We start from the raw sequence: 17802 nt of genomic DNA on the forward strand, positions 1-17802 counted from the left end.
ATTTTATTTTATTTTATTTTATTTTATTTTATTTTATTTTATTTTATTTTTTGCCTTAAATTAAATGAGTTCCTGCACTTAAATGGTATAGATAAACACAATGACCTTTGTTTCTAAAGGAAACTGGAATCTCATTTATTCAGTCAACAAATACATAAGTGCCTACTATGTCCCAGGCAGTAGAGATAAATAGTAAACAAACAACTTCCTGTCTTCATCTTACAGTTTAGTTTGGGGGGGGGGGGGAGACGGAGGGGAGTGAGAGAGTTTGGGAATTTGGGAAGGGTAGATATAAACAAGTTAACAGATGATATAATTTTAGATGATAGCTTCCATAAAAAAGTAAAGAATTGATTTTCAACAAGGATGCCAAGACTATTTAATGGGGGGAGAATAGTCTTTTAAAAAACTAATACCTACAACTGACTAACTCCATGCAAAAGAATGAAGTTAGACTTCTACCTCACACCATATACAAAAATTAACTCAAAATGGATCAAAGACTGAAATGTAAGAACTGAAATTATTAAATTCTTAGAAGAAAACAGAGGTGTAGGGGTGCCTGTGTGGCTCAGTCAGTTAAGCATCCAACTTTGGCTCAGGTCATGATCTCATAGTTCGTGGGTTCAAGCCCCATGTCGGGCTCTGGGCTGAGAGCTCAGAGCCTGGAGCCTGCTTTGGATTCTGTGTCTCCCTCTCTCTGTCCCTTCCCCACTTGCACTCTGTCTCTCAAAAATGAATAAACGTTAAAAAAAAATTAAAAAAAAAACAGGTGTAAATCTTTATGCCCTTGGATTATGCACTGGCTCCTTAGATATGATGCTTAAAGCATAAGCAATGAAAAAATAGAGAAATTAGATGTTATCTAAATTAAAAAAATTTTGTGCTTCAATGGTTACTGTTAAGAAAACAAAAAGACAACTCATATAACTGGGAGAAAATATTTGCATATTCTATATCTGATAAGAGTTTAGTATCCAGAATATATAAAGAACCTTTACAACTCAACAATAAAAAGACAACCCAATTTAAAAAGTGGGCTAAGGATTTGAATAGACATTTTTCCAAATAAGATATACAAATAACTAATAAGCCCATGAAAAAGTACTGAGCACCATTAGTCATTAGGGAAATGCTAAGTGACAGAAGCCAGACATAAAAGGCCACATATCACGTGATTTCACTCATATGAAATGTCCAGGACAGGCCATACATCTATCTGATACAGATAGAAGATAAGTAGATTTGTGGTTGATATGAACTAGGGAGGGGAGAAATCGGGAATAACTGTGAAATAAATAGCATTTCTTTTTGGGGTGATGAAACTTCTACAATCATATAGTGGTGATTGTTGCATACATCTTGTAAATATGCTAAAACCCACTGAATCGTATACTTAAAGGAGTGAATTTTTATGGCATAGGATTACATCATAATAAAAAAAGTACAATGATCGGACAGAGAAAGTGGGCAAAAGGCAGTGGTAGATTATTTAAACACTGTGATGAGGGAGGCTTTCAACAGGAAGGCAACATCTCAGCAGACCGTTTGAATTAATGAATGAATGGATGAAGCCCACAAACCCCACTGTGCTCTCTGTTCTCTCTTCTTTTGTTTGTATATGTCCTTTCTCTGTTACTTACATTATTAGAGCATGTCTCCACTCCCGTGCCATAAATTTTTGTGAAAGATACATTAAGAAAATGAAAGTCATTATTTGATGAAAATGCTTGCCTACAATGCTTCCTCCCCTGAAGGATTAACAGGGAAATCTCTAAGTCCTAACAGTGCCTTGAACATCTTATGGAAGGTGTGTAACAGGACGTTAAATGAGGATTTTAAAGTTTTGGCTAAGCCGTCTAGGTGGGATACAGTCAGTGATATGTGACCACATAATCTAGAGACAGAATCCTTAATTCATCTTCTGCCTTCAATTTACGTAAGAGAGGATCCTTCAAAGGGAATTTGTATAAGAGGAGATCATGCAGCTTTCCTGTCTGTGTCCCTAGAATGCTGTCCTCTGCTTCCCCCAACAAAGACAAGGGAGGTTGGGAGATGCCAGGGCATCACTGGTAGAATCAAGACCCTTGGCGGAAAGGGAGACCAGCATCTTTTTTTTTTTTTTAATTTTTTTTTTCTTTTCAACGTTTTTTTCATTTATTTTTGGGACAGAGAGAGACAGAGCATGAACGGGGGAGGGGCAGAGAGAGAGGGAGACACAGAATCGGAAACAGGCTCCAGGCTCTGAGCCATCAGCCCAGAGCCCGACGCGGGGCTCAAACTCACGGACCGCGAGATCGTGACCTGGCTGAAGTCGGACGCTCAACCGACTGCGCCACCCAGGCGCCCCATGGGAGACCAGCATCTTACTCACCATCTACCCTTGTTGCTGTCAGAGGAGACAGCAAGAACGTTCTTCAGAGAGGTTCACCTGGACTTCCTGGAGCTGAACTTCTAGACCTTGGTACTATTGACATTCTGGGTGGATAAATCTTTGCCATGAAATGTAGAAATGTTCAGCAGTGTCCCTGGCCTCCACCCACTAGATGCTAGTAGCATGTCCCCACCTCCCACAATTGCACATCCCCTGGGTGGGGGGCAAAATTACTCCTGGCTAAGAACCATTGCCCAGTTTTAGAGGGCAGTAGCGATCTAGAGATTGATGCTTGACTTTTGCTTGGTGAAATGAGAAGGGAAGAGGCTGCCTACTGTTGCCACTAATGGTGCAGCACAGAGAAAAGGTGGGCGGTGTAGGGGCTGTCTGACTGCCAGTGTTTGGTGGAGCAAAGAAGGGTAATGCTTTCCCTTCACGCACACACTGTAGAAGTGAGTCAGGCTCAAGCTGTTCCGAAAGGACCCTCTTGACGGTAAGAGAGGTGCTGTCTATTGGACAGGAGAGAGATTGCAAGAGGCCAACAAGTTCATTGCTTGCTTTAGATTAGGGTTTTTAACCTTGACACTACTGACATTTTGGACTTGATACTTCTTTGTTGTAGGAGCCTGTCCTGTGCGTTGTAGGATAGTTGGCGTCTCGGGCCTCCATCTGCTAGATGCTATTGGCATTCCCCCCAGTCGTGATGATCCAAAATATCTCCAGACATGATCAAATATCCCCTGGGTGGGGGGAGTGGATATAAAAAATTGACCCTGGTTGAGAAGTACTGCTTTTGGGAAAGATAAATGCCAAGAGTCCCTCTATGGAGGTCTGGAAACCCCACAAAGAGTCCCACAAGTCAGCTACTTCCTATTGCTACTGTAATAGATTACCAGAAAGTTAGTGGTTTAAAACAACACATTTCTGATCTCACAGTTCTGGAGGTCAGAAGTCCAAGCTGGGTCCTACTGGGCTAACATCAGGGTGTCGGCAAGCCCACGCTCCTTCTGGGAGCTCTGGTGGAGAATTCCTTTCCTTGGCAGCTTACGGTGCTGCCTCATCTCCTGGTGCCCTACTCCCGGCCAGTAATGGCCTCACGCTGACCTCCATCCGCTTCCATCATCACATCTTCTCTGACTCTGACCCTCCTGCCTCCCTCTGATAAAAGACCATTGTGATTACATTGGGCCCGTCTGGACAGCCCAGGTTCATCTTCCCATCTAAACTTCATCCTATCTGCCAAGTCCCTTTTAGCATGGAAGGCTTCACAGATTAGGAGGTGGACATGGTTGGGGAGGACATTCTGTGTACCACACGTGGGCTCCCACTAGCCAGAGGACACTGAGTGGCCAGATGCACCAGCACTAGTTAAGTAATACCTCGTGCTTTCTACTTCCTTCTCCCTCTGCCGCCTCCCAGGAACTGGAAGCAGCTGAGCCAAGTGGGAAAAGAGGGTGAGAAAGAGATATCTCACCCTCCCCTCCGCATCGACGGAACCCAGCATGGAGGTGTGCTCGGGCCTAGCTGCAGAGAGACCTTGAAATCATTTGGGAGATAATGGTTTTGATTACAATGGGACTGAACTTTTTTTTTTTTTTAGTTTATTTATTTATTTGGGGGGGCAGAGAGAGGAGAGAGAGACAGAGAGAGAGAGAATCCCAAGAAGGCTCTGCAGTGTCAGCACAGAGCCCGATGCAGGGCTCTAGCCCACAAACTGGCGAGATCCTGACCTGAGTGAAATCAAGAGTCAGACACTCAACTGACTGAGCCACTCAGGTGCCCCTGAACTTTTTTTTTTTAATGGAAAATTATGCTATTTTGATTCCCCACTTGTCTGGAAAGCGACAGGCTCTACCTGGAAGGATAGCTAGCAAGGAGGCTGTTAAACAGTAAACCTGAAGGCAGTGATGGAGAGAGAAAGTCACTGCTCTTGGTCCCTCATAGAATCCAGTACATTGAATAAACCTGGTGCAAGAAGGTTTTGGTGGAGAGAGGATTTCAGAATTCTATTGTGTCACCCCACAACTGGGAAGACCCTCTCCCCAGAGAGGGAGAGGTGGGAGTGTTGAGAGCGTCTGCTTCCGGCTGCAGAGATGTGGGGGCGTCGGGAGGCCCATGATTCTCCTGGGAACGCTGGATGGTCTTGCTCTTGCCTAGAAATTTGGGGAGAGAGGTAGTGGAAGGAGAGAGAAGAATGGGAAAAAGGTAGACAGAGCTGGGCTGATAACTACCAACATTCACGTGGGGAAGAGCAAGCAGATAGCGTTTCAAATTTGTGCTGGCAGGAGGAGCTGGGGCATATGGCCCCCCGCACGGGGAGGGATGCAGCTTGCGGCTCCATGGCTCTGAGTCAGACTTGAAAACGCTTCCCAATGTGTCAGTGTATGGCCTGCCTGAACCCTAAAACTATAACTGGAAAACTTTCATGGGTTTCTCGGGGACACCAATTAGATAATCCAAGCCCACGTGTCTTCCGTCCTGGCTGGATGAGCCTGTGTCCTTCCCTTCTGGAACATGGAAACACAGCAGAGCAGGCCACACTCACAAAGATTAAAAATGGTGAGTGGCAATCCATAGGCTAAAGCCAAAATTGCCTCTAGTTTTGTATTGTATGTGGTGTATTTATATATAATTTTAATGACCATTTAAAGAATATCAAAATGACAAGTATAGTCCTCAACATTTTTTTCCACAAAGAGAGATATAATGATTTGAGGTGAGGAAACCTTTGGGGAGGAGTGGTAGACTTTGGAGCACTGAAAATGGATGTGTGTTTTGTGCAGGAAGAGAGTCATTGATGTGTCTGAGTGGAGTGGACTAGTCGAGGTAGAGTGGGGCGGATGATGAAGGTACTTTGTGCTTTCCACACCAGTACAGGACGCGGGGGAGCTACAGAAGAGGACCCAACCCTGAACGGAGCAAAGGGTCCAGAAAGAAGGTGCCAGACTGACCCGAGGAGAGGCAGGGGCAGGGAGGGGCTCTAAACAGGCTTCACCTTTCTCTAGATTCTAAGTAGGAATGAGCTTTTCCAACGCTATTGCAGGTGCACGGCACATATTGGGAGTAGGATGTTGTTTTTGTGCTTACTTCTGTGGCTGCACGTGGTCTTCATGCCCAAAGTCTTACCCATGATCGTCCAGCAACAAAATGACCTGGGATTTCTCCTTTTTCCTTAGGTAGGTGGGCAGAAGTATCCAACTGAAGCTGGGTTCTATCTCTCTCTGTGTATTTGTAGCGAGCTACCTGGGGACTGGTGCTTTTTACTTTTCAGTTGAATGCAGTAAAGTCTTATTTTTCTAAATTAAGGAGCTTGTGCCTGGCCACATGTTAGGCTCTCTATAAGTAATTTGTTGAAGGAAGGAGACAGGGAAGGGAGGCGGTAAGGTAGGAGGAAGGCAAATCGGAAGGACGGGAAGGAGGAAGAAGGAGAAAAGGGGAGGAGAGAAAGAAGGAAGGAGGGAGGGATGGGTGGACAGAAAGACAGAAGGAGGGAGGAAATAAAGACTTGCCTCTCTGTGTGTGTGCTTCCAGAAGTGGCACAGGAGATCATGGAGAAGGTTAGCTCTGTGAGGAGCGCTCCAAGCCTTTGGGTTGTGACAGAAAAAGCAGGGAGGCTACTTCGGTGCCAGATCTACAAGGTGTGTGGTGGGAGGGATTGAGCTGTTCTTATTCTGCGAGTGAGTCTGAGAAATGCTGCCGTGACTTGTGAGCTCGTGGACCCTAGGAATGTGGATCTTCCCCAAAAGCTGCCAAATCATCTGTCTCTGGGGGCACAAATACAGTCAAACCCAAGGAGCCTGTGCTTTCTTCATTACTGCCCTGCCTTAAAGTCACTTTCTTTCATTTTATTTTATTTCATTTTATTTATTTTAGGGGGGGAGGGGCAGAGGGAGAGAGATTCTCAAGCAGGCTCCATGCTCCGCTTGGAGCCTGGCGCAGGGGTTCATCTCATAAAGGTGGGAGATTGTGACTTGAGCTGAAATCAGGAGTCAGACACTTAACCAACTGAGCCACCCAGGTGCCCCTCTTTTTTTTTTTTTTTTTTTTTAGGCCACTGGAAGCCTGTTTTCTCCCATATGTATGCTGGGCATTATTAGCCTTGTGCTCTACACTGGGTTTTATTTGAGGGGCTGGTTGTCTGTATCGTGTGATCCCCGAAGAGATTGGTCTGCTCTCATTTCCCAGATACCTTTGGTTCTGTACTGTGATTTTCAAATGTGGCTGTTCTAAGGTGGCTGGACTTGGACGGATGTAAATAAGAGATGTCGCAAATATTAAATGTGAAGAATCTAGGCGTAGAGTGCGTGTTGATCAACATTTGTGGATCTTGAAAACACTCAAATGCTTTTTCTTTACTAATGCATTTCTTTGTGCTTAATGCTGTCATTATTTGTTCTTCAACCAAGACCCCAAGTCTTTTGTCTCTATGATCAAGAGAGACATTTTCTGACTTGACAAGTGTAAGCCACCACGTTTCTGAGGAGGGGTCACATAATCTGGGTGATCCCTAGAGAGTGCAGAGCCACCCTCTCTGCGTGACCGGCAGTCAGGGAGACAGTCTAAGTTGGAGCACTGGGCAACTGATAGGAAGACGTGTACTCTTCTTCCCCCTTTCCTTCTTCTTCACATATTCTGAGAAAGAGAAAGTGTTTTTTTTTTTAATTTTTTTAAACATTTATTTATTCTTGAGACAGAGAGAGAGCATGAACAGGGGAGGGTCAGAGAAAGAGGGAGACACAGAATCGGAAACAGGCTCCAGGCTCTGAGCTGTCAGCACAGAGCCCGACACAGGGTTCGAACCCACGGACTGTGAGATCATGACCTGAGCTGATGTCCGATGCTCAACCGACTGAGCCACCCAGGCGCCCTGAGAAAGTGTTTTTAGTTCAGCAGAAAATGAGAAATCGAGGAGATCCTGGAGCTGAGACAGGAACGCTCCACAAATCTGGCAATGTGGTCACTGTGTTGCCTGCCCCCTTATACCCAGGTTGGGGTGTATGGTCAGCTCTGGCCAGTGGGCTGTGACTGGGGGGGATGCGTGACACCCTCCTCACTGCAGACAATTCCACATGCTCCCTTCTCCTGCTGAGGTGACCCCGAGTCCTCATTTCAGATGGTGGTGCGTTAGCTCTAAGCAGCCTGGATCCCTGAGACGCTGTGTGGAGAACAGCTACTCTTGGAATGCTTGTTCAAAGCCTGTAGAGGGTTTTGAACGAGAAAGGAAGAAACCTGTGTATTCTTAAGCCATTGAAATTTTTTTTTTTAATTTTTAGGGAAAATGAATTTAAGTGGATACCTTAAATAGTATCATTTTTAGTTTAAAAACATTTACCAGCACTTTGTAATTTATAGAGCATATTTTCATAGATATTATTTCATTGAAAGCTCACCATGCTCCTAAGGTAATTTTCCTTCCTTTTGACTCCTATTTTGACTTAATTTCAGGCTTCTAGAAAAGTTGCAAGAACAGCACACAGGATTCCCGCACACCCCTCCCCCAGATTGCCCAAATATTACCATTGCACTGCACTGCTTGATTCTTCTCTCTCTCTCTCAATATATATACATACTTATTACTTTTTTTTCTGAACTGTTTGAGAGGAAGCTGCAGATAGGATGCCCCTTCGTCCCTAAATACTTAGGTGTGTCCCCTAAAAAGGAAGATGTTAGGGTCCTGTGTTCTGCCGCCTAGCTTAGCTTATTCTAGACCGATACAGACAACCTTTGTGGCACTGCTGAGCATGGAAGGTTTGATACACAAGAAGTGGAAGGCCAAACAGGGGCCAAACAGCCCTTTCGAGGAAACCGGCTTAGAATTGGAGAGATTAGAATCTTAAAGGAAACAGGTTTTTGTTTCTTCAATCGATATTTTTTTGATATGATATGAAATGGTATTTAGGGAGCCAGATAAAGGTTGATGGGAAGGGAATTACCACATTCAGGCATGTGGAGAGAAGGGCTTTCGGGAAAATCTGTTTCCTAAGCAAGGTAAACCTGGACTCCTGTTTCTGCTTTGCGCCCACGATGGGTATTACTATCACACTCTATCGCCATGTTTTCAGTAAAACCACCTGTGTTTTGCTCCAGGCCTAAAAATGTATCCAGGCCACTGGTAAGGATGACATTGAGAAGCGTGTAGCTAATAAAAGTGTAGGGGCGTCTCTCTGGGCTCGTGGTTGAAAACAACGCTCACGGAGCTGGAGAAAGGAGTGCTGTCCAAGACATCCAGAGTCAGCTGAGGGTCAGATACCTAGGAATGCACGGCCCAGCTTCCTGTCTTGGCAGTGACACCGACTCATCAGCCCCAATTTCCAGAGCTGCGTCCTTCTCACTCCTCCTTCCAAATCCACCTCCACTTGGGCTTTCAATCTGTGCCTGGTTCTGGTTTGAATGAGCCACTGATGTATTTGTAGCCATCCAGGATCTGGAGCGCAGATGCAAATGGCAGTTTTCTCTGGTAAGTGTTGGGGCAATCGGATCCTTTTCTGATTTGCATTCCCAAGTCCTGCAGGTTCTCAGGAAATCACATCTTCCAGGCAGTCTGGTGGGGGTTATTTTTAATCTCAGCTATAAATGCCAGTCCATAATAGTTCTTAAAACCGAAAGAGCCTTCGTTTACAAGGCAGAGGACAGTTAGAGACAGAGTCATTAGTTTAGCAAAAATCTCGGACCAAAAAAGGGGCTGAGGAGAAGGGACTCTGGGGGTAGAGAAGGCTTGGGGTTCAGGAGTGAGATGGGGGACAGGCACAAATTTGGATGACACTAGCTTTTGGGGGACTTAAACCATAAGAATGGAGGGGCTTGTTCAGGGAGAGCATTCAAGGAGAAAGAGAGAAGAGCACGTTAGGTCTACCTGGGCATGTTAAACACACTGCTCTTCTCTCATAGTCAGTCTTATTAGCATTCATCCCTGTTTCTGACATAAATGGTGATTTCTGAGGGTCTATCTCATCTATTCCCACCACTTCTCAATCTCTTGTCTCTTGCTGGTGCTGGGCCCTACCTGGAGATAATTTTATTCCAAATTCCAGTCCAGGGTTAGAATTAGTTTATGTGCAGATGTATGCTCTGTGAGGATATTTCAAAATCCCAGGTGAGCTCCCACGTAAAGTAGGAATGAATTTTAAAATTTGCAAATCGAGTGTGTGAAGAGCAACTTACATTTTAAAGGTAATTAGTTTAATATCTGCATAGCCCTCCCTTCCCCCAATCCACCTGGTGGGTGAAAACACAGTTCTGGGTAAACGTACTCATTTCGTGTTACACTCAGCCCACTCAAGATTTTCTCTCCTGCTTTGAGCCTGGAGCTACTTAAAGGCGGAAGGATGGTGGTTTGGGTTGGTCTCTAAGGCAGATGTCCAGGCACCAGCTGTGTCTTTCCCATCTAGAGAGTCACTGACTGCAACGCTCTTTCCTCTCACTGTGACAGCTGCATTCAGTGTGGCACCTTTCCTTCTCGCTTAGCCTGCCCCTTCTCTCACTCACTCTCCTGGTGCTAGCAGCTCCATCTTTGTGTTCAGCTCTGTTTGTTGTGCAGAATTCCACTACTCGATGGGCAGAATAGCTGTCTCCATGGTGATGCAGGCACTAGTCTTCCCAGGGAATCGGCCGCCATGTCTTTTTATCTACTTGGCAGGCAAGTTAGAGTTGGCTGGGATGGGCTAAATCCTGCCTTTCTCTTCTCTGTGTTTGTTCTTATGCTCTTATGAGAAAATTCTCAAGCTGATGAGGCCATGCACACAGCTATGTGGATTGCAAGCGGAGAGGCCCCATACAGATGTTTTCCTTTATTTTAGTATCCTGACCACTCAGTTTATTGATGAAAATCTCTCATTTCTAGCCCAGTAATCAGCTTTTACCAATTTAAACTTTCTGGAAATTTTCTATGAAATCAGTAAGAAAGGGGAATTGCTGCTATTGTTTAATCAGTTTGAGGGCTTGATAAACTTTCCAAGAGGTCAGTCACATAATGAAGTTAGCAGGTCTGTTAACAGATGAGAAAAACACTAGCATAAAACAAAAATAAGATAAGCCTGTTATCGAGTTAATGCTCTAGCTCAGAAACTTCCTTAGAAATTTCCTGTAGAGGAATGCCTGAGTGGCACAATTGGTTAAACATCCAACTCTTGGTTTTGGCTCAGGTTACCAACTCATAGTTCACAGCTTTGAGCCCCGTATCAGGCTCTGAGCTGATGGCATAGAGCCTGCTTGGGATTCTGTCTCTCCTTCTCTCTGCCCCTCCCCTGTGTGTGTGTGTGTGTGTGTGTGTGTGTGTGCGCGCGCGCGCTTTCTCTCTCTCAAAATGAATAAATAACTTAAAAAATTGTAAAAAAAAAAAAAGAAATTTTCTGTAGAAAACCAGTTTGGGGGATTTTTATGACCCCAAATTAAGTTTTGGACAATTTGAAATTGTCCATGGTAAAGCACTGTCATGAGCTTGACAATGACTGAGCTGAAACAGGCTTAGAGGTTCTTGTGTAATAAAAAGAAATATTGTGTATAAGGCTTCTGATTTTAAATTTTAGACCAAACAAATGTACTTGACTCCCCCTTCTTCTGAGACTCCACTGAGAAAAACAATCCCATAATAATTAAGAGAGAGGAGTGAGGGCAGACTAGAGATTTCATCCCATCTCTTGGATGTGGACCATCCATGAAAGTGTGTTGTGGATGAAGTGGCACAGAGGATGCTCAGAATATGCACAAGGTGGTCCTCTGGCAGTGTGGTGGCTGCTCAGCTTGCTCAAAAGCCTTGAGGTCCCCTGATGTGTGTTTCCTAGCTTTGGCTAGTAGGAGTGAGGCAGGGTGTAAAACCAAGTCATTGTTGTAATTCTGTCTGCCATATAACTGCTTCAGTGATTCCTTCCAACCTTTTCTCCATCACTGCACACAGAACCATTGACAACCCCCATATCAACAATGCTTTTGTAGAGAAATTGAACTCATTTCCAAGAAGCAGGGCTTCCAGTGTGATGTTTGCACAGAGATTAAATTCTTTCTTATTATGACATTTTTGATTTCAAGGCTAATGTCTGATTTTTTACCCACATACCTTAAAAAAAAAGTCATCAGAAGCCAGTCCTGACGAACTGGATTGCCCAGTTACAAAACAGAGGTCCCAATCAGCCTTTCCATTCAGAAGAATGTCCTGCTGGGGAATAATTCTTACTTATGCAAAACAGCCTTTCATTTTCCTTCATGAATTAGTAATCAAGGATTATCAGAAATAGGAGCAAAATTCACAGCCTGAAAGAGAAAGACCAAGATAAATATTCAGAATAAATGACCCCTGGAGAAATAAAGATCAAAGAAGAATACTTAAAAAATTTGAACTTGTATCTTCAGAGAAGGCAGAAAATATACTGAATTCATAAATTAAGAAAAAGATGCTATTAAAAAGAAATAGGAAACGAAGAAACTTTGAGATTAAAAATATTTAAAATTACATACTGTTAACATGATTTCAGTAAAATTAAGATGAGTTCAAGATAATATGTCTGAATGCTCAGCATAAATCAATGATGAAAAAGATAAGAGACACAGATATTTAATCTAGGAGGCCTAAAATCTGACCAAAAAGAATTTTAAGGATCAAATTTAGAGAAAATGAAGAGGAAGAAATTGTTTTTAAAAAATAAAAGAAACTTTATGAGTGCTGATGAAGGACATTTTTTTTTGTTTTTGTTTTTGAGAGAGAGAGAGGGAGAACAAGTAGGGGAGAGAGAATCCCAAGCAGGCTCCATGCTCAGTGCAACACCCTATGCAGGGCTCGATCCCACGACCCTGGGATCATGACTTGAGCCGAAATCAAGAGTCAGATGCCCAACTGACTGAGCCAGTCAGGTGCCCCAAAGACATGGTCTTTGATTGATAAGCCCTCAATTGGTCTTACACAATTTTCACCAAATGGAGCATCTGATACTAGTTGCCTAACCCATGATCATTCTTCCCTCTTCCTCAATATAAGTACCCTAATTTTGTTTAGAGTGGATTAGGGTGGAAGTGTGCACAATTACAAATTAAAAATAATTCTTTCTACAATTTTCCTTGTGAAGGTGTCATGTGACCCAGTTCTGCCTAGAATGTAGAGGTGATACTCTTAATTTCAGCTCAGATCATGATCCTAGGGTCGTGGGATTGAGCCCTGCATAGGGGCTACTGGGATTCTCTCTCTCCCCTCTCTCCCTCTCCCTCTGCCCCTCCCCAACTCGTTCTCTCTCTCTCTCTCTCTCTCTCTCTCTCTCTCTCTTTCTCTCTCTGTCTCATGTTGCCTCAGCAACATGATGTGGTAGGAAAGGAAGCTAGAAGGATCCTGAGTCATTAGTGACTTCCTGGAGCATTTTTTTTAACCTCTAGAATTCATGTTACATTTAAAAATAGCATTATATGGTCACTTTAATCAGATTTCTGTTATATGCAGTTGTAGTGCAGTCTTGGTGAATCATGAAAGATAAAAAGAAGATTTTAAAAATGTCTAAAGAAAGAATACAAAAACCTAGAAAGGAAAAAGACACAGGTTGCTTTCACACTTCTAATTAGTAACAACAAACGTGAAAAGAATGAAATTTCTTCTAAACTTAAGGTAAATTATTTTAGACCTAAAATTGTATATTCAACCAACTATCAAGTACTAATCAAGAGTGAGGGCAAAATAAAAACATTTCCCATTTCCGAAGGACTTTTCTGAGGAAGTTACTTAAGGATGTGTTCTGGTAAGTAAGGGAGGAAATAAGAAAAGGAAGAGTAAGACATGTGATCTAGAAAATAGGTGATGGATATAACCCAGACATCCGGGTGGATGACAAACATGAGTCAGGCTTAGGAGTCAATTATCCTGAAAGGATATCCAATTATCAAGAAAGGAATGAGAATGAAAGGCATTGATCAAGTTGCTACTGGAAAAAAAAAAGTGGATTACATCCAACTGAGAGTGCCATGATTAAAATACTGAATTCCTTTGAGTAGGTGGTAAAGAATATACTTCTCTCTCTGGGAGGCAGGGCTGGTATAACAACATAAAGGAAGGCAATTGAGCAGGATTATCATAAACCCAAACTAAATTCTTTCATGTTGCTGAGTAAATGATGGAGTGTAAAAAAAAAAAAATGCATTTGATTTTTATGCTGGAAACAATCTCCTTTTACCTGGGTTTATGGATTGTGTCATTGAACTTAATGAAAAGCACTTTTTGGTCTTGAGTCCAGTAATAATAGTTTTACTAACAATATTTAGAAATGCTATTTATTGATCTTCTACATTTAAAATAAATTCATAGATGAACACAGAAGACTGAATGATAGTTACAGAATAGCATATGACAATGTGAAAGGAGCATGTTGCTTTCAGCAGTTAGAATGTGGAAAAGGGGGTCACCTGGGTGGCTCAGTTGGTTAAGTGTTCAACTTTGGCTCAGGTCATGATCTCATAGTTTGAGTTCGATCCCTGCACCGGGCTCTCTGCTGTCAGTGCGGAGCCTGTTCTGGATCCTCTTCCTCCCTCTCTTTCTCTGTCCCTCCCCGCTGTGCTCTCTCTCTCTCTCTCTCTCTCTGTGTCTCTCTCTCTCTCAAAAATAAATAAAAATGTTTTTTAAAAAGCAGGTGGAAAAGGGAGAAGTAGTAAAAAGAAGGATAGGGGCACTAACATACTCTTTTATATAATGTGGAGTTGGTAGGCATGGACTATAAATAGTAGAATAAGACATTGCAACTTAAAATGATCATTCAAGGGGCTCCTGGTGGCTCAGTTGGTTGAACGCCTGACTTCGGCTCAGGTCATGATCTCATGGTTTCTGAGTTGAGCTCCGCATCAGGCTCTGTGCTGACAGCTCAGAGTGTGGAGCCTGCTTCAGATTCTGTTTCTCCCTCTCTCTCTGCCTGTCCCTCACTCATGCTCTCTCTCTCTCAAAAATAAAGACACATTAAAATGATCATTCAATAATTTAAAAGCAATGAGAATCAGAGCCAGAAGTAGTAATGCAATTACTACAGGGCAGCATTTGATGGCAATGTAAGTGACACTTCAGTCCTCACCATTGACAGTGATGAGTCAATAGGTGTTTACAGATGGATAATACAATGTGCGTGTCTGTGTATACCTGTTCGGAGCTATGAAAGTAACCACCACAAAAACTAGAGTCAGAAATAATAGAAATGTTGCTTTGGGGAAGTGAGATTTTGGGTGAGGCAGGAGACTTACTATTCACAAAAGACCTTTTCAGCATTTGTTTACTTATTTGTTGGCCAAAAGCTGATATTACTTTGAATATGATGATGATGACAATCAACTTGAAACAACTCTAATTTCACTTCTGTAATATTTGGGTGGAGATTTAGAAATGAGTAATAGTGTTATGTTTTTGTAAGTATTGACAATCTCATTTAAAAAAAGCTATATGTGAGAATTGGAGGGAAGATGCTTTTAATAGACAGCTTTGTAGCAATCAGGGTATTTCACAAGAAAATAAATCTCACCACATTAACCAGAAAATAGTGAGAAACAATGGTGACATGTGACATGTGATATATACTTCCCCAATGATCTGTTACTTGGTTTCGGGAGTTGCTCGATGAGGAATGTAACCATTTCCATCAATACTTTGTCATAGGTGATGGCTCTGATGCTCTATTTCCAGCTGCCCATGACTGTGTGTTTTGATAGTCACTCACTTAATGTCTTCAGCCTCTGAGAATGTTTACAAAGCACATCTAGGAAATTTCTTAGCATCCAGAATATTATTCAGAATCCATTTGTTAAGGTACAAGGAAGCATGCTATCATTTTGAATATCAAATACTTTTTTTTTTTTAAACAACAAAATCCTTGATAGGGATTAAATGACAAATAGTGATGTATGTCTGACACTCACACCTGAAATAGTCGTGTTCCTTCTCTGAAGACTTTCACGGTGTCAAGTCATATTTATTTTCCGGTAGGTTTTAAGGATGGCACATGTGAGGAGTACTGGCTAGCACAGTTAAATCTTCAGCCCAGTGAGGACTCCCCCCGAGGTGTCCATGTTTACAGATTGTTCTATAGTCTGGTTATGAAATGGGGGAAGGTAGTTCACCCTTTCTTCTCTCAGGATGGTAGCCCTTTCCACTCCAGGACATGAATAACGAGGCAGCCTGAAGTCCAGAACCTATCCTGAATAGATTCAAGTGGTCTTGAATTGCATCTCTCTCTTGGATTGAAAATTTCAAAATTTCAAAGTTGTTCTTACATTTTGCTCTTTTGCTTTTATTTATGTTATCTTACAAGCCCATGAACATGGAAGTTCAGAAAATGAGACCTTTAAAGAAGAGTCTGTCTATCTTCTTGAAAAGAAAAAGAAACAATTCCTCTATTTCAGGAGAAATTTAACCTAATTTTTTGCAGATAGGAAGAGAAAGTAGAATAAGTTTTATGTGGTGAATTTTTCAAATATTGTTCTAGAGATTGGTGATTCAACATTAGTTGCTACCCCCAGTGTGGCTCCATTTAATAATGAATATAGCCATTTGGATGTAAAATATTGCAACAAATAATTGGTACATATGTCAATTTTTATGTACTCAAGTGTATCTATAAAATAAATACCCCGAAGTATAATTGTCAAATAAAAGTATGTACTTTCAAATGTATTACTAAACTGTACTTAAAGAAGCAGCAATTAACATTTCCATAAATTTATGAGATTGCCTTGTCCCCATGATCACACACAGTGTGTTACCAAACTTTTTGATCTTTGCTTATCTAATAGGGAAAAAATTATATCTCAAAGTAGTCTTAATTTTCTTCCTGATATAAGCCAGGCTGAGCATCTTAAAATTTTTTGTTTTAGGTTTTGGAAAACAATCACCTTAAGAAATTAAAAAGAATTATCTAAGTTCCAACACCAAAAATTCTGACTTAATTGATTTAGGATCAGGTTTGGACATTGGTATTTCAAAAATCTCCCCCAGAGATTCTAATGTGTAGAACCGCTGCTTTTACATAGAGCAAGTGGAGCTAAAACAGAAGGCTTAGGGAAAGAATATGTCAAACATCACTAAGACTGTGCCCAAGAAGCAAAAGAGAAATGAAGATTAACCTTCTATATAAAAAACCACATCAGGTGGAAGGATCAGATCAGGTTTGGGGAAGAAAGGAGGTGGGAGGAGAGGGGTCTAGGTAAGGGGGAGGCAGAGCTGGTTGGGCTTGTTTTGTGGTATTCTGCTTCTCTTTTAGGTGAAGATGAACTTGAGGCTGAAGCTGCTTCCAAGCTCTTCTCAACCCAGGGTTGTCCTGAATCAGCAGAATGGAGTGACCAGCAAGGTAGGCAGCCATGATGAATTTGCACAAAATAATCCAGGAACTGTTGGCATCACAGATATTGGACATATAAAGAAATAGAGCAACTGCATTGGAAATGTAGAGAATGAGAAAGTAGCTGGTAACTTTGATGGTCCCCATGTGAGCCTCCATGCTGGGGTCCCTGGAGCCAGTGGCATTGCTTTCCATGTGTAGGGTGTGTCTTTTGAGAGAGATGATCAGCAGGGTGGCTGCAAAGATGAACATGATCAGAGGAATGAAGATCCCCAGGTTATAGAAAATAACCAGGTTGACCACATTGGTCTCAGTGAAGTATTTTTTCTTAGAGGAGTTGGGAGAGGGGATAGAAGAATTGTTACAATACATGGTGTTGATGTCATTGGAGAAGAGTACACTGTAGCCTAAGGAAATAAACATTGATAGCCACAGAGCCAGGGCATCTGTCCCGGAAATTCTCCACTTCAGCTTGAGGAAAAGGCGTGGGAGAAATCAACAATCTTCACGAAGTAGAAGCTGAGCCAGGCAGCAAACCAGAGGCTACAATGATTTAAGAACATGAAAGTTACTTTGAATGTACCATATATAACATCTTCATTATAAAAATGTGGGGATGTTGAGCTGAAGGTAATTTCTATCATCATGAAGCTTTGGAGAGGTATTCTGGATACACTCAAGAAAAACAGGATCCTGCTTATTGGAAACTGCCTTATTTTTAATCCATTCAGCTATATTTATAGCCATGATGAACCCATTTGCAATGATACCAATGATGCATTCAGTGCCTTTAATTGTTAAAATTGAGAGGATGTGAAATGGTGAAAATTCATTATCTGCAGGATTGCAGGTTTTTGTCATCCTGAGTTGTTACCCCTGTTTGGTGTCTGGAGGAAAATGCCTCTCTAGTGTTTGATAGGCAGATCCTCAGTAGCTCCCACTATTCATGTCATAGGAGGAAGCCTTTGATGCATCATTTCCAAATTTATTCCATTTGTTTATCTCAGAATTCTTAGCTCTAAATCTGGGGATGCAAATGATGGAAGGATTTGCTTTCTAATCCTCTTCCATGTCCATTTGGACTTGTTGGTTTTAGTTCAATTATGGGGCCCAGGAAGGACTAGAGTCAAGCCCGATGCGGGGCTT

The 17802-nt window shown here is 42.2% G+C and overlaps 1 protein-coding gene across 1 annotated transcript; it reads right to left on the bottom strand.

The window, feature by feature from the left end:
• Positions 1-14233: 14233 nt before the first annotated feature.
• Positions 14234-17517, bottom strand: TAS2R39 (taste 2 receptor member 39). The gene is given in 3 exon segments (XM_040473061.1): positions 14234-17141; positions 17144-17366; positions 17368-17517. Coding segments are annotated over 3 exon segments (1035 nt in total). The 3' UTR covers positions 14234-16479.
• Positions 17518-17802: the final 285 nt, after the last annotated feature.

Source organism: Herpailurus yagouaroundi, unplaced genomic scaffold (assembly GCF_014898765.1).
Source record: "Herpailurus yagouaroundi ecotype Mexico unplaced genomic scaffold, PumYag 100, whole genome shotgun sequence".
In the NCBI taxonomy this organism is placed as follows: Eukaryota; Metazoa; Chordata; class Mammalia; order Carnivora; family Felidae; genus Herpailurus; species Herpailurus yagouaroundi.